The sequence below is a fragment of the Ahaetulla prasina genome, chromosome 2, assembly GCF_028640845.1.
Source record: "Ahaetulla prasina isolate Xishuangbanna chromosome 2, ASM2864084v1, whole genome shotgun sequence".
NCBI lineage: Eukaryota > Metazoa > Chordata > Lepidosauria > Squamata > Colubridae > Ahaetulla > Ahaetulla prasina.
Genome location: NC_080540.1, coordinates 281,397,000 through 281,416,944, shown reverse-complemented (window position 1 = coordinate 281,416,944; position 19,945 = coordinate 281,397,000). Strand labels below are relative to the sequence as shown.

Genomic DNA, 19,945 nt, shown 5'->3' with positions numbered 1-19,945 from the left:
TGCCATCTGATGGGACTCAGAAAGTGTCCTTACTCCTCAGTTCCCACCTGGTGGAACAGCTTACCCCTGAGATTTAGATGATGCTGACCCTATTGGCCTTTTGTAAAATTCTTAAAATCTGGCTGCTCACTGGGCACTAGGAGAGTGTTAAATAAACCCATTTCTAAAGGATGATAGCATATTGATTACCATCCTGCTAATTTGTATTGCTCCTTTGACATGTATTTTTAGTGATTGTTTTTATTTTGTTTATACATGGCACAGAGTCATCATGAGCTATATGGCCATACAAGGTGAAGAAATAAATGAAGTAATAACTGAACTACTAAAACTACTATTATTAGAAACATGATGGCATAGTGGTTAGAATGCAGTATTGCAGGCTAATTCTGTTTAAGTTCGATTCTCAGCAGTTCAAGATTGAGTCAGCCTTCCATCCTTCCGAGGCTGGTAAAATGAGGACCCAGATTATTGGGGACAATATGCTGACTCTGTAAACTGCTTAGGGAAGGCTGTAATGCATTATAAAGTCTATTGCTATTTATCACATTTGTCAAGGCTATCCTATTCCCAAAAACTCTAAGTGCTTACAAAGTATCAAATATATCACTAAAACATAGTTAAAATATAACAAAACCAAGCATAATACCCAGAAAAGTCAACAGTATAATATTTTTAAAAAATGATAAAGGTTTCACAGATGCCTTAACCCCAGACTTGTGCCCAAGCAGGTTAAGGAAGGAATTAGACTCAGTCCCAAATCCCTGCAATAAACTATTATATGGTTTTGAGAACATTTAGACTTTTTTAAATTATAAGATAAAAAGAAAAGGATTTGAAACTCACCTGTTTGATAGTATGAGTCAGCCACAGAGGGCTGTGGTTGGGCAGCCGCCGCCACTGCAGTTGCAGTTGGCTGCTGATAATATTGCTTGCTGTCATAAGCTACAGCTGGAGCAGTAGATCTAACATAGGAATAGGAGTCCTGAAGAAATACATGGGAGAAAGATGAAGACCCAGTATGTGGATTTCAGTTGTAAAGTACATTAACTGCCATAATGGAATTTACATGAGGGAATCTTTGCAGGCTCATGTGCTTCCTAAAAAAATTATTCTAAGGTTTGTGAAACTCTCCTAAAACTTCCTAAAACAAGAATTTTCCCTTTTGGAATAAACTTTGAGTCCAAGACTAAATTTGGTTACTTCTCCTCTCAATTATTTTCCAACCCAATTTTATGGTTTTAAAAACACATTGCTGTTTAAATAATTTAAGGATTACCCAGAGGGAAGGATAAAATTTCTTTCTATAAAATTTAAATTACATTAATTATCCTAGGATTTAAGTCATGGATTACTACTGAATCATTTTGATTATTTTAATCAATGTTTATTGCATAATCAATGCTGATTAAGCAGTAAAGGAGCAGAACTTTTGAGAAAGCATACATTTCCTGACAATATTAGACAAGGTAAATATTAGACTGAGTTCAAGATCTGGTAATGATATACTTCACTGTAATCTTAAAACCCTTCAACCTTAATTCCCATTAAGACTGCTTAATACCCAATCCTTCAATATTTTAAGCTACAAATTGAAATAATTGGTTAAAGTTTTGAAGGACATGATCAAATCTATTTCAAGAATTACCGTATTTTTCGGAGTATAAGATGCACCTTTTTACTCCCAAAGAGGGTGAAAATCTGGGTGCGTCTTATAGTCCGAATGTAGCCCCCACGCCCCCACCCTTCGGAGGTTGTCAGCCTCTGCGTGTCACAGGATTTTTTATTATTTTAAAGTTCTTTAACATTATGTATTCAAAGAAAAAAGAGGTTTTCATTTTATTCCATACTTATCCAATTGCCATTTTTAATAAGGAAAAACTGTTTATATATGTAGGTCTTTGGTTATTCAGGTTTTCTCCCGCGTAAAATTGGAATTGTCTTGGCGACGTTTCGACGAAGTCACATCCGTCATCTTCAGGCTGGTGTTTACAGCTTCATGCTTCTAGGAGCAATGCGTGATCGCAGCTGTTTCTTCCTTTTAACTGCTAGTGGGGGTTTGAACTGATTGGTTGGGAGCTTGGCTGTGTTCTGATTGGGTGGAGGTGTGTTCTGATTGGTTGGGGGTTTGGCTGTGCTCTGATTGGCTGGGTGTGTGTTCTATTTGGGTGGGTGGGGGCTTGGTTATGCTCAGGTTAGTCTGAGTTGCAGGGGGATTTGAGTTGGTGAGCTGCATTGCTGTTGTTTGGCTTCGCGTTCATGGTCGTGCTACATCTTCATGGTCTGCTGCATGTATGGATTGGAGGGGTTTGAAATGGCTAATGATGCAGCTGCAGTCTGGCTTCTGGTTGGTGACCATGCTTCATCATCGGTGTGGGTTTGAGTCTGCTTTCTGGGTGGATGTGTGGTGGTGACATGCCGTGTGGCACTCGTGAGTGTGGGTCTTGCGTCATTCTTCATGTTAGGGACTCGTTTATCGATAAGGGTGGGTTTCCAAATGGCTGGTAGACCGGAGGTATCATCTCGTTTATTCATGCTCTGTGGGCGCTTTTCTATCTTGATGGCTGCTCTGATTATTCTGTTGTTAAGGTGTTCAATTTTGGAGATAGTTCTGGTATTTTTAAAGTCAATTTTATGTCCTGTGGCTTTAAGGTGTTGGACCAGGGAAGAAGTTGGTTCCTCTTTTCTGACTGAGTTCTTATGTTCTTCAATGCGTGCACTTATTCTTCTGTTGGTTTGTCCAATGTATGTGGTGCTGCAGGCGGTGCATGGGATTTCAAATACTCCTTGATTTTCTAACTCAATTTTGTCTTTGGGGTTTCTTAGGATGGTGGATATTTTTCGGTTTCTGCAGAATGCTGTCTTGATGTTGTGTTTGTGGAGGATCTTGCTGATTCTGTCTGTGGTGCCTTTTATATATGGGAGGAGGGCTTTGCCTTTTCTTGTTCTCTGTCTTGGATTTTAGTGGGGGTTTATATATATATAAAAGGCACCACAGACAGAATCAGCAAGATCCTCCACAAACCAAGCCAAACAACAGCAATGCAGCTCACCAACTCAAATTCCCCTGCAACTCAGACTAACCTAAGCATAACCAAGTCCCCCCACCCAAACAGAACACACCCTCAGCCAATCAGAGCACAGCCAACCCCAGCATCCAATCAGAGCACAGCCAAACCCCCAACCAATCAGAACACACCTCCACCCAATCAGAACACAGCCAAGCTCCCAACCAATCAGTTCAAACCCCCACTAGCAGTTAAAAGGAAGAAACAGCTGCGATCACACATTGCTCCTAGCACGAAGCTGTAAACACCAGCCTGAAGATGATGGATGAGACTTCATCGAAACATTGCCTAAATACTTCCAATCTTACACGGGAAAAGACCCGAACATACCGAAACCTGCACACATATATATATCTATATATAGTTGTTTTCTGAGGTTTTTGCGGGTGTTTGTATGTAGGTCTTTGGTTATTCGGGTTTTCTCCCGCGTAAAATTGGAAGTGTCTTGGCGACATTTCGACGAAGTCTCATTCGTCATCTTCAGGCTTCAGCTTCGTGCTTCTGGGACCAATGTGTGATTGCAGCTGTTTCTTCCTTTTTAACTGCTAGTGGGGGTTTGAACTGATTGGGTGGGAGCTTGGCTGTGCTCTGATTGGCTGGGGGTTTTTTTGTGCTCTGATTGGCTGGGGGTGTGTCCTGTTTGGGTGGGGGCTTGGTTGTGCTCAGATTAGTCTGAGTTGCAGGGGGATTTGAGCTGGTGAGCTGCACTGCTGCTGTTTGGCTTCGTGTTCATGGTCGTGCTACATCTTCGTAGTGGGTGTCAGTCTGCTGCATGTATGGATTGGAGGGATTTGAAATGGCTAATGTTGCAGCTGCGGTCTGGCTTCTGGTCCTTGGTTGTGCTTCCTGATCAGTGTGGGTTTGGGTCTGCTTTCTGGGTGGATGTGTGGTGGTGACATCCTGTGTGGACCTCATGAGTGTGGGTCTGGTGTCATTCCTCATATTAAGGACTCGTTTGTCAATAAGGGCGGGTTTCCAAATGGCTGGTAGGCGGGAGGTATCATCTTGTTTGTTCATGCTGTGTGGGCGTTTTTCTATCTCGATGGCTTTTCTGATTATTCTGTTGTTAAAGTGTTCAGTTTTGGCGATAGTTCTGGTCTTTTTAAAGTCAATATCGTGTCCTGTGGCTTTAAGGTGTTGGACCAGGGAAGAAATTGGTTCCTCTTTTTTGACTGAGTTCTTGTATTCTTCAATGCGTGCACTTATTCTTCTGTTGGTTTGTCCGATGTATGTGGTGGGGCAGGCGGTGCATGGGATTTCATATACTCCTTGATTTTCTAACTCAATTTTGTCTTTGGGGTATATCTATATCTATTACACTAAGCCATGATATACTTTGTTTGAGCTTTGTACATTTTATGAATTTACCCATTGAAATTATAAGTACTATATGTAGTATAAATACAATTCTTGGTTAGGCAGTGTTGAACTTTAGGGTTTAATGACTGTGGTCTAGAGAACAGATTTCCTGACATTTCTATGGGACACACCAGTCCTCACCAATCTACACCAATCAGAAATCAGTTTGGTTAAAGGTCAAGCAGAAGTCAGGACACCTGGCTATGCAGATAGGAGTCCAATCAGTTCCTACTTCAGTAGCCTATGGTCTGCATAATAGATAATCTTGCTTATAAAAATTTCAGCCATAGTTGCTGGTAAAACATCAGGAAATTTGTTGTCTAGGCTATGGTCACTAAACCCTGAAGCTAAATACTGCCCCAAACAGGTACCAGCATGAAAGCCAACACAAGTAAATTCTTGGTTGTTCGATAAATCATGATTAAACAAAAAACTGAACTGCACCATTAGTGAATGATACTTTATCCATATATATTTACCTGGTAATTCTGTGTGGTGACTGGTGGAGGCGGTGGAGGCGCTTCCTGCTGTCTCTGTGTGTAACCATAATCAGTTGCTGTATGAGCTGTAGGGTATCCTCCATAGGCTGCAGCTGTTGCAGCGGCTGCAACAGCCACTGGAGCAGGCCTGGCTACTGCAACTGTTGCTGCTGCCGGGGCATAAGCTGCAGTAACTGTGTGGGCAGCTACAGGAGCCTGATGAACAGTGTAGCTTGCAACTGTAGTTGGATGGGAATAAGCTACACCTGAAGCCGGCTGTTGGCTGTAATAGGAAAAGGCCAAGAAGTATCACTATGTAGTAATGAAACCTAATACCCAGCAAATATGCTCTTAAATTGTTCAAGCCTAAGTAAATCTGAGAAAGTAAATCTGACAACTAAATTAAAAATTCAGTATTATGGATCTACTGTACCTAACAAAGTACACATTAAGTGATATCATGAGCATCCATTAGTGAAAGTCTATCTACCAAAGGAACTGATTCCTAGTTACCCTTTAAAATTAGCTACAAAAAATTGAATTTGAGGGAGGGAAGTTTTAAAGGTTTATTAATTTTTTAAAATAAGGCCTAATTTTATAGCCTCTATAAAAATGTCACATACAATAAAGTCATATTATACATCAATAACATCAAATTAATAATTTTCTTTTTTTAGATTGAAGAATGCAGCTTTCCAAAAGGACCGAATGAGATACAATGGACAAGAATCACAGCTGAAAGGGACATATATTTCAGATAAGCATGAAATTCATGCAGCGTTGCAATTAATTCATTTTAACTGTGTAAACCATCAGGTCATTTGAGAATCATACAGCCTTCTACATCTAATAATAAATTACATAGGAACCTGCTCTTAATTTTTGTATACAACTTGGTGATTTTGGATTTGTTTAATAATATAACTAAGAATTAACTATTCAGTTCCAAGAACAAAATATTTATTTCCCTCTGAATAGCAGATTTGCAAGAACTATACAATATAAATTAATTTGTTTTAATCTCAATTTACATTACATTAGAAAAAAATAAAAAAATGTGTACAAAGATCTTGACCACATATCACAATACAGTAAGTTATGCTGAATAACCTAATGCTGATTTACAGAATATCTTTCTATATCTAATATCCAATATATTTCTATAACTGTATGTTCTTTTTACAGTATTTAAGCATAATATACGTAATGCCCACAGACATTCAGTAAGAGAATATTTGCACTTTTTTATTTAGTAAAAATAAATTTTGTTATAGCACAGAATGAGTAGCCTTAGTACTGTTTTTTTCTCTAAGGCAGGTATGGTTCTGTTACCATTTTTGTTTTAGCAAATCTGTTCCCCTTGCTTCTGCAACATCATGCAGAGCCAGTGATCGAATTTGCAAGATCTTTCACTTTGAAACTCTTAAAACTCTTAAGAGTCTTTACCAGTATTACCACTATATTATTTAGAATTCGCTATTTCATTTATGCCTTTATCTTCCTGATTTTCTACCATGGGATATATTGGCCATGGGCTATTTATGTGTAAGAAATATTTTATTTAATTATACATTTTATTATATTTATTAGGGCTACCTATTCCAAACAACTCTGCTTCTGTACTCTTGTATTAAAGTATTAGAGCTGTTGGGCAGCCTAGAAAATGTATAAATTAAGTAAAGGCAAATGTTTTATGGGCTCAGTTTGTTAAGAAAGTTAGTATTTTTCTCTATACTTGCAACATGTCTAAATTGACAGAAGCACTGATAAAAGGGAATTATTTTATTCTCTTGATTATTCAAAGTAATTGTGCTCTCTACATAAAAGCTGCATTCCAATTAAACTTTACTTTCTACAGACCCGTTTCCTAAATTATTAGAGGTAACCGTTGTTTAACTACCACAACTGGAACCAGAAACTTGATCATAAAGTGAAATGGTTGCTAAGTGAAACCATGCCTGTGCATAATAATTAGCTTTCCTTTGCTTTAGAAACCTATGAGGGTCGTAAAGTTATTTTGCTTGATTTGTAGACCTATGAAAGTTGTAAATGGCCTTTGTTGGTTGCAAAGTTTTATTTTCATCTATCATAATTTTGAATTGTTGCAGCTAAATGAGGATCACATCAGTGGTGGGTTGCTCCCAGTTCGCTCCGATTCTATAGAGCCGATAGTAAAAATCTGCTGGCATTCGGAGAACCGGTAAAAATGGCTGGGTGGCCACGCCCCCAAACTGGTTCCCCGATCATCAGAGGTTTGTTTTCTTGTTTTACTTTTAAAAGCATCTTTTCTTCAGCCCAAAAAAGGCTTTTAAAAGTAAACAAAAAACAAAAAACAACCCTCTGATGATCGTGTGGCTGAGCAGGGATCATCAGAACCCTTTAAAAGCTTTTTTTTTTTAAAACAACCTCTTCAGCTGAAGAGGTTCTTAAAACAAAAGGTTTTTAAAGGCTCCTCTGGCGATCCCAGCTGAGTTAAGAGCTTCTGGGCTTCGATTAAGCAACTTCAGCTGAGATTGTCAGAGGAGCCTTTTAAATTTTTTTTTTCCTCTGGCCCACCCAATCCCCCTCTCCTCACTTTCCTGATTACAGGTGGCAAAGCCATACTTTACATCAGTTGCATCAGCTAGCAACTGAATCTGCCTGCCTGGAATCCATCTCCTCAGTCAGCAACTGCTTTGATGGCTAAGGAACTCTGGGAATTGAAGTCCACAAACCTTAAAGTTACTAAGGTTGAAGATCCCTGATCTAAAAAATATAAATAAAATAAAATAATAAAATAAAATATTTGTGCAGCTTTCTGAGATTTGGTGTGTTTCTGTAGTATTTCACTCTAACTACGCAAACACACAAAATCTCACAAAGCTGTATGTGGCATTTTGTGTGTGTGTGTGTGTGTGTGTGTGAGAGAGAGAGAGAGAGAGAGAGAGAAAGAGAGTCTGTTGTATTGTGTTGTGTATGTGTAAAGTGTGAAAGTTGGTTTTTGAGTTTTTTGTGGCTGTGTGAGGTTCCTGCTTGTTGCAGGGGCCATTTTGGGTGAAGTGCAGCTGCTTTTACATTGTGTGTGAGTCTGTTGTGTTGTGTGTGTGTGTGTGTGTGTGTGTGTGTGTCCCTTCGCAAGGACTTGGAGGCAGCTCCTCTGAGGAAGAGGTGGCGGCGAAGCTCTGGCTGTCCCCCGGGAGAAATCGTCCTGTCTCTGCAGCATTGGTCATGTGAGTGGGCGTGGCCAACTTGATGTCACTCACAGCAAGGTGCCGCCCCACCTTGCCCTGAGTGACTTCAAGTTGGCCACGCCCACTCAGTCACATGACCAAGCCACACCCATCAAATAAGCCACACCCACAGAACCGGTAGTAAAAAAAATTGGAACCCACCCCTGGATTACATGTATTCTGACAAAATTCAGTGAAGAATTACTAACAGATAAACTATGAAAACTACACAGACTTACTGTCTTTGTACAAAACCTACACTGAAATATAAAAATTTGGTTTGTTTTAGTTTTTAAAATATATTTCCAAAGAACAAGGGGGCAAAATTATTTAATTAATAAAAGTATAAGGTATGTATATAGTCTGTGTTTTAAGTTAAGATGTGCAAGGTAACTACAGCATTTGATTGATTCACAAGTGTTCCTGATAGTTCTGTATCCTGTAGCTACAACTATGCCTCTAGGTTCAATTCTAGTTACTGGTAGTTACGTTAAGGCATGGCATGGCATGGCACCAAGTTATTTGCAAACTGCTATACAGAAGATGCCTTAAACTGCTATTAGCGGTTAGAAATATATCACCATATCACTGAATACAATTGTTTGAAATAAAATGTTTATTCCTAAAAAGGCAATTATATGTTTATTCATTTATACTTTGTGATTTGTGACCTTCTTTGTTGGCTTCCAAGAAATGAGGAGAATGGGGAATCCAGCAGGAAGCTGCAGACTGTAGTCATGCAAGGTCCTTCAATGGTAAGGGGGACTGCGGAAACTGCTATTGCACTGTCATGTGGTTTTTCAAATTATGATGTGTTACCTAACTATGGTGTTTCTGTCAGTCTCCCAAGTAGATCAGACAGGAAACATGACAAAATGAGCTAATTCTACTTTACCATAAGGCTACATTAACAGAATATTACAAGACTTGAAAGTACAATATCTGTATTTAAACATAGTCTTGTAAACTAATGTTTTTAAAAATGCCAAACTACACTTAAATCCATGATCCAGGGGAAAACTGATATCGTTTGCAAGAAATATGATTCTACTCAGAAAATCCACAAATAGGAACAACAGTGTGCTTTTTTCATCCTCAGCTATCTGTTGAAATACAACTCATAACAATGAACCCAGCAAAGTAACACAATTCAGGAAGAATACAGCAATAATTAAAATAGCTTCCTGCATTATTTGAGTCCTAATACATTTTGCATTTTGAGTTCTTGTATGAAAAATAAAGTACTATATATAATGTAGTAACAAGAACAGTAACAAATTTAAAGCAACAATAAATCTATCTATCAAACAGGCTATTAAAAAAAAAACCTAACATATTTCTTAGTCTTTGAAAATCTACTTAATTATCTTTCCCATCCACCCACATGCAGCAGAGATGGAATGAGAGCCTGGTGTGTCAATGGCTAATGCACTGTATCACCATGATGCAAGAATGTAAAAGCAAACTAACAAGCCAATTGTGGGATCACAGGACCTTGAATCTTCCCTTTTTCCTTCAGCATAAGACAATACATAAGAATGAATTGTTACATAATGCAAAATGTTCTGTGTGGGAGTAAGTAGGCTCTTAAACATTTTTTCTTCCAGAAAGGGTCCATTCAAACTCTTCCCCTCCAGCAGCCATTTTATATTAACCCAAAATGGCTGCCTATCTCGTGCTTCTGAGTGTATTCCTACAGTGGTATAATTGCATGAAGAACTGTCATCTAAGTAAATTTTTTTAGGGTTTCTAAGTAATTCTGAGAAATTCAAACTAGAACCTATCTGAGAAACAAAAAACCCTCAATCAAAATCAATAATTGTTTTCTACCGGGTACAAAATTCAGAATATATACAAGTTGTCCTTGACTTATGACAATTGGAACCAGAATCTCAGTCATTGACAATGCAGTTGTTAACCGAGATGCTTGTATAACAACTTCACTCAACAGATACAATCCCAGCTCTTCCAGTTACAGCTGTTAAGGGACAAAACAAAAGAGGTGCCAGCATTTCTTTTTGCCCTTCCTAAGAGCAGAAAGAAATGCCTACAGCAGGCTGCAGAAATGAAGCTCAAATCTTCAGGAGCTAAGCTTCATTTCTGCAGCTATTTGAAGGAGTTTCCCTTACCTCCTCCTGCAGAGAAGAACTCCTTTGAGGGGATGCAGAGATCTGTTTCTGCAATACTTCGGAGAAGTTCCCTTCCCTGCTGTGTATGGAAGAGAACTTGTCCACTGGGTTGGACAAATAATGCAGGAATTGCAAAGATGCAAGCTTTGTTTCTCCAGCCCAGCACACAGGTTTCTTCCCATACATGTCCAATCTGCCTCACCATGCATGGAGGAGAGTTTTATGTCACATGCTTTGTTATTACATTGTAAATCTGAACTATCATTAAATGACAGGTTGTAAGTGAAGGACTAACTGTAATGAGGAATTGAGTTGATTAAACTGTCAGCTTAATGTAATTACATGAGGAGAATCTATTAACAATAGCAATTTTCTAATAATTACGGAACTTGAAAAAGAATTTTGGGTTTGTTCAATAATAAATGAAACATGCATTGGGAAGTTTTGCCAACCTGAAAATCCAATTTTTAATTTAATGATTGGAAAAAAATATCCACTGGATTCTTATATATGGAACAGAATATTCAAATATAAGTCTCCAATTCCTACAGAATTCCTTCTTTTTCTGTGATAGAAACCAGATCAAAGGAAGTATACTGAAATTTTTCCATGTTATTTTTCAGAAATACAAAGGGTTGCATTCCAAATTTTAATGCCAGAATTGAAACCATGTGCAGAATGTTTTTTAAACATAGAACTTTTTTGTCTTCTCTTCCAAAGCCTTTCAGAAGTCTATGAAAAGCAAAATTTTAAAGCAAAGAGGAAATCAAACAAAAATCCAGGATCTATTTTTGGTCAGTTTGAATTCAATAATATGCCATAATTATGACTAATGAATACCAGCCAAAAAAGATATATTGCTCAATAGTTGCAATTTGCTCCTGCTGCCATTAGGAGCAGTTAAGCCAAAGTGGTAATTATCAAGTAGCTTTACCGCCAAAGATAAATTTCTAGTTTGTCACTTCGCAGCAAGCCAAGAATCATAACTCAAGAATAAATCCCAATTTGTTAAATGAGTAATAAACCAAGGAAACAGTTATAAAACCAATGGAAACATATTAACTTTTTGTTTATTTTAACCAAATGATTTCTTAGTTATTTTAATAGTTGTTGATAATTAGAGCAAGCAACCAGAAATTACCATAGTGATTAACACATTTGTTTATTACTAATTAGCAAAGGATTATCTTATTGCATAATCAACAATCCTCTGTGTGAACAAAAGCTGTTTTCAAATTCAGATTATTTTTCCGCTAACAATATATACTTTTAATACAGTCTGGAGTAAAATATGTGGAGTAAAAACATAAAAGTAAGTAAGTAAATAAATAAATAAAACACGCGTTTACTATAAATATTTCCAGGGCCTACTGTTAAATACTATTTAATACTTTCACTTCTAATATCTTAGAAGTAAAAGTAATATATTTCTAAAATCAATAAAACAAAAAAAATAAAGTTTTGTCAACATTCAGTTAAAAAAACTTGCAAGGCAATTTCCCTTAATTTACCCCAAATTCAAATTTTAAAAAATATTCAAATCTACATGAAAACAACTTCATGAACTAAGGCAGTGGTTCCCAACCAGTGTGCCACGGCACTAAGGGGTGCCGTGAGATCTTTTGAGGGTGCCGGGAACTTTTGAGCTACGGAGATTTTAAATATCTATTTCCTTATAAGGGTGCCGGGAACTTTTGAAAGGCTTTCCAAGGGTGCCTCAAACAAGAAAAGGTTGTGCCTCAAACAAGAAAAGGTTGGGAACCACTGAACTAAGGTGAAATTAATGCTATTGAAATAATCTGGTCTGATATTTGTATTCTGACCATACCACATGTGTTTTGAGCAAGAAACATTGTGAACTTGGAAATACCACTTGTATTGTAAAACATTGCCACCATTATTACAAATGTAACAGAAAAATAAATTACCCTGCAATCACCAAAGGTTCCAGAGGATAGGCACAATATGATTGTTTTGCCACAACATGAGTCACCTTTGATGTGATGGACAGCTATATAAATTTGATTAATAAATAAATGAAACAAAGTATTTGTTACCATCATTTTGCAATGCCAGTATCAAAAGGAGAAATGAGTAGTAGTAGTAGTTAATAAATGCTTCATTAGCTTGTCTACCGTTTATAAAGATGGAGCAAGGCCTATTTCTAAGATGTTCCCTACCCACTTTTGTGATTTAAGACTTCAAGTATGGAGATATTTACAAATATAAAATTAGAAAATGTTTTAACTGAATACTTGCCAGAGTATATAAATGATAAACATATTTACATAAACAATTCTATCCTGCATATATATTTTATGTACATAGTATGTACATAAAATATAAGACAAAGTATGATATTCCAGTCCCACTCTATTTCAAATAAAAAGCTGCCTTTCCAAAGTATCTCTAAAAATTTTATAATTTATAAGACCAAATTTTCTAGGAGGGGGGTAAACTTGCTGAAAATTAATTCAGCATAGACATGGATGACCTTTCAAAACTACGGAACTTTGGTTTTGTACTGTATTCTTCCTGGAATGGTATGAGAAACAGTGATTTTATATTTTCATGTTAAGAACAAAAAGATCCGTAGCTCAGGATTGAATTGTGGAGCTTGGCTGTTTTCATGTTTCATTACCCAGCTAAATAACATCTTCAGAATTACAAGTGGGATTTGCTCCATTTATATAAAGTAGCTCGCCCCTTCAGTGATGGTGGGGGGTGGGGTTGCTTTCTCCTTGGTAATTCCTCAATTGTTTACTGCTTGATGACCTGAGGTGGTAGCTCCAAGGACTCCACATTTCAATGTTTGTGTTCATGGTGGGAAATTGTTTTTATTTTTAAAGGTCGTTCGCCAGTCACTAGCTAGTATTAAGGGTGCGCACACATAAATCGGGAAAGCCATTTAAGGTGTACACCAAAAGGCACAGGGGACCCAAGTTCTTTGACCTTCAACGGGAAGAAACGCACTTTTGGGAGAAGTCGGGCAAAACGCCTTCGGGTCGGAAACCTGACGCCATTTAAGCGGCTCCAGGGCTGCAGGGACGTGGATTGAGCGACGGAGTCTCCTCACAGCATCCACCGGCTGTGCTGCATTCCCTGCTCGCAGCCCCCGGGTGGGGGGACGGCTGAATGAGAGCGGAGGTGAGTAACGATCCCCAAATCCTGACTAAGGGGGTGGGGGTGGGAAGGGGCTCGGCCGGCTCCGAAACATGCAGGCGAGGACGACCGGGCGCTCGAGACTGAGCCAAGCCTGTCCCTTCTCGGACGCCTGCGCCTCCCCGCGCGGCCTTCCGCGCGCCCAACACCAACAGCCCCACACGAGGCTGGGGCGGGGTCAGCCGCCTTCTCTCCCGGGCCTCCCCGCCACAGAACGAAACGCCTTTACCTATATTGAGCGGCGGCCCCGGTGTGGGTGAATCCGAAGTAGTTGCCGGTGGCCATTTTGGCATCTTCCCCCAGCCGGCTGGGCACTGCAAGCGACGACATGGCGTGCAGGACGGGAGAGAAAAAGGGCCTCGTTAGAAACAATTCCTGAGGCGAGGCGCCCCCCCCCCGGTTTCCCCTCCCCCCCCCGCGGCTTGCCCGAGGCCGTTACTTACCATAGGTGAAAGAGACTACCGGGCATATGGGAATCATGGAGCCGGGCTGACCGAAATGGCGGCGGGGTTGAAAACTGTCTCGGTCTATGGGTCACAGTCTTTCGCCGTCGCGCGCGATCGCTAAGCCGCCTCGCGGGTACCCGTTCGCACCATCCACCGACACGATTCCAACGGCGATGTGAAGGAGCCAGGCCTCGCCGCAGCGCATGCGCCGCTTGGGACGGGCGAGAAAAGACCGGCGGGAAATGTAGTTCGTCTGCCGGGTTACTTACGCTAGATCGTAGCGTGGATGCGTGAAGCCACCTGGGAAATGTAGTTTTCATTAGGTGTAATGGCCTCTCGGCATTCAAGCTGATTATGTTAAGAAAAATGTCTTTATATACATATACATATATTTACACACACATATATACACACACACACACACATATATATATATGCATACATACATACATATACATATACACACACACACACACACATATATACACATATACAGGGATGCGGTGGCTCAGGGACTAGGATGTTGAGCTTGTCGATTGAAAGGTCGGCAGCTCAGTGGTTTGAATCCCTAGTGCTGCCGTGTAACAGGGTGAGCTCCCATTACTTGTCCCAGCTTCTGCCAATCTAGCAGTTTCAAAAGCACGTAAAAATGCAAGTAGAAAAAATAGGGACCACCTCTGGTGGGAAGGTTATAGTGTTCCGTGCACCTTTGGCATTGAGTCATGTCAGCCACATGACCACGGAGACGTCTTCGGACAGCGCTGGCTCTTGGGCTTTGAAACGGAGATGAGCACCCCCCCCTAGAGTCGGCAATGGCTAGCATGTATGTGCGAGGGGAACCTTTACCTTTACCCACACATATATATATTGCTAACGCTGGATTCACACATTGTATTAAATCATTGCTTCTTGAAACATGGTTCATTAAAAATGACTGGGTTAACGCATTAAATGATTGCTTATATAAATGACATTCTTGCAACATTCTAACCTTCAACCAACCCACATTAAATAAGTTTGGAGGGGAGTAGAATAAGTTTATATACAGTATTCCTTGCGCTGATAATCAGTTTTAGAGACTGAAGAGGTGGTAGGGAGTTGGGTCTTTATTATTAATTTATACTGGATTCTGAAAACAATTGCTCTTAATCTGTGATGAACATTCTTCCAGCAGCAGGAGGGTTGTAAATATGAAGACCGTTTATTCCCTTTATTCAGTGTTGTTGTAACTTCAAATGGTCATTAGATGAATGCTTGTAACTATATGTGTGGCTGGGCATAGGATTAGGGAGTATTTTTTAAAAAACAGGTCTTACTTTAAGGCAGCAGTCCCTAACCGTTGTGGCTTGGCCCGGCTGTGGGGAAGAGAAGGGAACTGGGCTGCATGAGTGGGGGGCCCGCGCTCACAAGGTGTGGTTGCAAATAGACCTTGCCCCAGTAGTGGGCTGTGGCCCACAGGTTGGGAACCCCTGCTTTAGAGAATTCACTAAAATATGGCTCATGAGGTTCCTGTTGTTCTGAACAAGTTGTCTCTATGGTCTAAAGTGTTTCTTAATTTTTTCCCCTCTTAGAATCAATTCTCACTCACTGTTATTTTATTATTTATTATTATTTATTAAATTTTTATACTGCCCTTCTCCCGAAGGACTTAGGGCGGTGTACAGCCAACGATAAAACAAAATATATACAATTAAAACAACATTTAAAACATAGCAAATTATAAAGGCTGATAAATTAAAATTTAGATTTTAAAATTTTAAAATATTAATAAACCCCAAATTTAAAATTCTACACTATTATACCAGTCCCGCTTGAATAAATAGGTGTGTTTTAAGCTCACGACGGAAGGTCCGAAGATCAGGCACTTGACGTAGGCCAGGGGGAAGTTCATTCCAGAGCATCGCTGGCCCCACAGAGAAGGCCCTACTCCTGGGGGCCGCCAGCCGACACTGTTTGGCGGACGGCACCCTGAGGAGACTCTCTCTGTGAGAGCGTACGGGTCGGTGGGAGGCAAAGGGTAACAGCAGGCGGTCCCGTAAGTACCCGGGTCCTAAGCCATGGAGCGCTTTAAAGGTGGTAACCAAAATCTTGAAGCGCACCCGAAAAACCACAGGAAGCCAGTGCAGACTACGGAGTAGTGATGTCACGTGGGAGCCACGAGCGGCTCCCGTTACTACTCGCGCAGCCGCATTCTGGACTAACTGTAGCCTCCGGGTGCACCTCAAGGGCAGCCCCATGTAGAGAGCGTTGCAGTAATCCAACCTAGATGTAACCAGAGCGTGAGTGACCGTGCATAAGGCATCCCGATCAAGGAAGGGACGCAACTGGCGGACCAAGCGAACTTGGTAAAAGGCCCTCCTTGAGACGGCCGCCAGATGTTCATCAAAGGACAGCTGTCCATCCAGGAAGACGCCCAAGTTGCGAACCACCTCCTTTGGGGCCACTAACTCGCCCCCAACAGTCAGCTGCGGATGCAGCTGACTGTACCGGGGTGCCGGCATCCATAGCCACTCCGTCTTGGAGGGATTGAGCTTGAGTCTGTTTCTCCCCATCAAGACCCGTACAGCCTCCAAACACCGGGACAGCACTTCGACCGCTTTGTTGGGGTGGTCCGGGGTGGAAAAGTACAGCTGAGTGTCATCAGCGTACAGATGATAACTCACCCCGAAACCACTGATGACCTCGCCCAGCGGCTTCATATAGATGTTGAACAGGGTAGGCGAGAGAATCGACCCCTGGGGCACCCCACAAGTGAGGCGCCTCGAGGACGACCTCTGCCCCCTGTCAACACCGTCTGCGACTGGTCAGAGAGATAGGAGGAGAAGCACCGATAAATGGTGCCCCCCACTCCCAATCCCTCCAACCGGCGCAGCAGGATACCATGGTTGATGGTATCAAAAACCGCTGAGAGGTCTAATAGGACCAAGGCAGAGGAACAGCCCCTGTCCCTGTCCCTCCAGAGGTCATCCACCAACGCAACCAAAGCCGTCTCTGTGCTATAACCGGGTCGGAAGCCGGACTGGAACGGGTCTAGATAGACAGCTTCCTCCAGGTGCCGGGGGAGCTGCCATGCAACCACACTCTCTACAACCTTCGCCACAAAGCGAAGGTTGGAGACTGGACGATAGTTTCCCAAAATAGCTGGGTCCAGGGAAGGCTTCTTGAGGAGAGGTCTCACCACCGCCTCTTTCAAGGCGGCGGGGAAAACCCCCTCCACCAAAGAAGCATTTATAATCCCCTGCAGCCAGCCTCATGTCACTTCCTGAGCAGCCAGCACTAACCAGGAAGGACACGGGTTCAGTAAACATGTAGTTGCATGTAACCTCCCCAGCAACCTGTCCACGTCCTCGAGAGCCACAGAATCAAACTCATCCCAAATAACCTCAACAAGATGCGACTGTCATCTCGGTCGGATCATCGCAATCTTGGTCCAAACTATCCCGAAGTTGAACGATTTTATCGTATAGATAACCGTTAAACTCCTCAGCTCGTCTCTGTAAGGGGTCATCCCGTCCCCCTTGATGAAGAAGGGAACGGGTCACCCGAAACAAGGCGGCCGGGCGGTTATCTGCCGATGCAATGAGGGTGGAAACGTAGGAATGTTTCGCCTCCCTCATTGCCACTAGGTAGGTCTTAGTAAAAGACCTCACTAGTGTCCGATCAGCCTCGGAACGGCTAGACCTCCAAATACTCTCTAGGCGTCTTCTCCGGCGTTTCATCTCTCTCAGCTCCTCGGAAAACCAGGGAGCCAATTGAGATCTATGCCGGGTCAGAGGCCGCAAAGGCACGACACGGTCCAAAGCCCCAGCCGGCCCGTTCCCAGGCCGCAACCAGTTCTTCAGTCGTGCCGTGGCTAAGATCCTCAGGAAACGGCCCAAGCTCCGTCAGGAACCTCTCAGGGTCCATCAGGTGCCTGGGACGGAACCAACGCATTGGTTCCGTCTCCCTGCGGTGGTGAGCGGCAATCTGAAAGTCTAGGCGAAGAAGAAAATGATCTGACCATGACACCGGTATCTTCACTATATCTCCTAAAACCAGATCATTAACCCACTGACCAGAGATAAAAATCAGGTCTAGCGCGCCTCCCCCAATGTGTGTTAAAAGTTATGGAGGACTTTAGAAGATCTTTTGTTTGTATGGCTTATATTTATCAATTCTCTGCCACCACCATTTTTCACTATTGTTTGAGGGGACTTTAATACTGTATTATTTTTCAACATAGTCTGGCAAATAATTCTGAATTCATGGACCTGTAAGAGGGTCCATGAACCCTCTTTATGAAACAGTGCTCTAGGGAAATGGCCCAGTTAAAAGCATGTTTCTATGACAAATATGTCAAATGAATAGATATGCTATTAGCAGATCCCATTTTATCACTCCATGTTATTTATTACATTATACTATTTCTGTATTCTAATTTTAGCATGTGCCAGTAGCATAGCAATAATGCGTCTGTGTAGTTTTCAACAATAATTTCTATGTGGGAGCTTAACTTTCAGCATTGAAACCATTTACAAAGAACTAGTTTGATCTAGTGGTTAATATAATGGTATAGCAACCAACCAACCAGGACTCTATAAGTAATTTAGTCCCACTTTAGGCACAAAAGTCAGCGGGTTCCCTTGCAGGCTCCAACACCTGACATGATTGTGGGTTCTAATTTTAGAAGTCCATAGTCAACGTTTTGGAGCATAGGCCAATCACAACAAAGACCCAAATGATAAATGTCCTGTATATTCAGTTTCTCATCCTTGAAAAAAGCTGGACCATAATTTGGATCTATAGAATAACAGAGTTGGAAGGAATCTTGGAGGTCTAGTCCAACGCCCTGCTTAGGCAGGAAACCCTACACCACTTTACATATAGGGCCTGTTAATTGTCCATGAAAAATAGTACAATTCTGATTCGCAATTGCGACCCTTTATTTTATTCTGGCTTCTGATTAATTCTGCTCATACAAAGCACTATTCCTTCCAAAGTGGTTTACAAGCCACAAAATCAAGTAAGTTAATTGTGTTTTATATGCCACAGAGATAAGCATGCTTCATTGGTCATTGAACATTTTTCTTGATCACATCTGCAATGATATAGTCCCGCAGCAGCAGATGGATATTGCATCAATAAGAAAAAATGTGGGGAAAGCACCCATAGTGCTATGCGCCGCATTCTAGGAGCAGCAGTCCACTGTCGCTTGCACTGCCTACCACTTTAACATTGATGTCAAAATGCCTGTGCAGAAGACCAAAGCAAAGGTGACAGGAGCACAATGCAGACCTGAAAGTTTTCCAGTTGGGCCAGGTTGCAACTTTTGAATGTGTGAAACGGCATTTTTTAAATTGGGGTTTTAAACGGGGTTTTAAATTTGTATTTAAAAGTTTTAGGCCATCAATTGAATTAATTTTCTATTCTTTTTGCTGTTTTATATGTATTATATATTTTCTGTTGTTTTATTGGCTGTGAACCGCCCTGAGTCCTTCGGGAGATGGGCGGTATACAAATATAATAAATAAAATAATAATAAATAATAAACACTAGAATTATATAGTCTGAAAGGCTCTGGAATTAATCACAGAAAATTGTAACATGATAGTACAATTAGATATATTGGCTAGAAAATGGCCAGTTCGCATATTGCACTAAGTCTCCGAGTGCTCTTTAAGCCCAGCGCTTTATTCAAGAAACAACCAACAATGTGGAAACTGCCAGCGCAAGTATTGCGATGTCCCCTCTTTTCCCAAAAGGCAGCCACAAAGGGGTGGAAATTAGCTGGCTTGTTAACGAAGAGCGTAAAAACTCACGGAGGCGCCTCAGTATGCAAAAACCAAACGACTCGAGACAGATCTTAGTACCGTATCATGTACAGGTGCATCCTATAGATGGAGTGAACGAAGATGCCACCAAAGGTACGACGACTAATTTCAGAACCTCGTGAGGTTGCCTTATCAGGAAAGGCCGTTTTAATGAAAAGAGCGAAGCGAAGACAGCTGAGGGCGATATGAGAAACGAAGCACCAAAGTAACCCTCCCTCCTGCAGCGCGTCTCTCGCGCGACTGAGCGGGTATCCTTCTCACCACCACGTGGTGGTCAGGAGCA

The 19,945-nt window shown here is 41.2% G+C and overlaps 1 protein-coding gene and 1 non-coding gene across 3 annotated transcripts in view; both read right to left on the bottom strand.

The window, feature by feature from the left end:
* Positions 1-14,088, bottom strand: part of ZFR (zinc finger RNA binding protein) — a 49,693-nt gene extending 35,605 nt beyond the window's left edge. Inside the window, exons 1-4 of one of the 2 annotated variants that reach the window (XM_058170281.1) lie at positions 13,850-14,088; positions 13,636-13,720; positions 4,907-5,189; positions 847-985 (exon numbers count right to left, since the gene is read on the bottom strand). In XM_058170281.1, the coding sequence (XP_058026264.1) occupies positions 847-985; positions 4,907-5,189; positions 13,636-13,720; positions 13,850-13,886 (544 nt within the window). In that variant the 5' untranslated portion in view covers positions 13,887-14,088. The remainder of the gene's footprint in view (positions 1-846; positions 986-4,906; positions 5,190-13,635; positions 13,721-13,849) is intronic. The other variant, XM_058170283.1, reaches the window with a different exon arrangement.
* LOC131193768 (small nucleolar RNA SNORA66) lies at positions 6,170-6,309 on the bottom strand. Its single transcript, XR_009154020.1, has one exon. It is a non-coding gene; the product is annotated as a small nucleolar RNA SNORA66 (small nucleolar RNA).
* Positions 14,089-19,945: the final 5,857 nt, after the last annotated feature.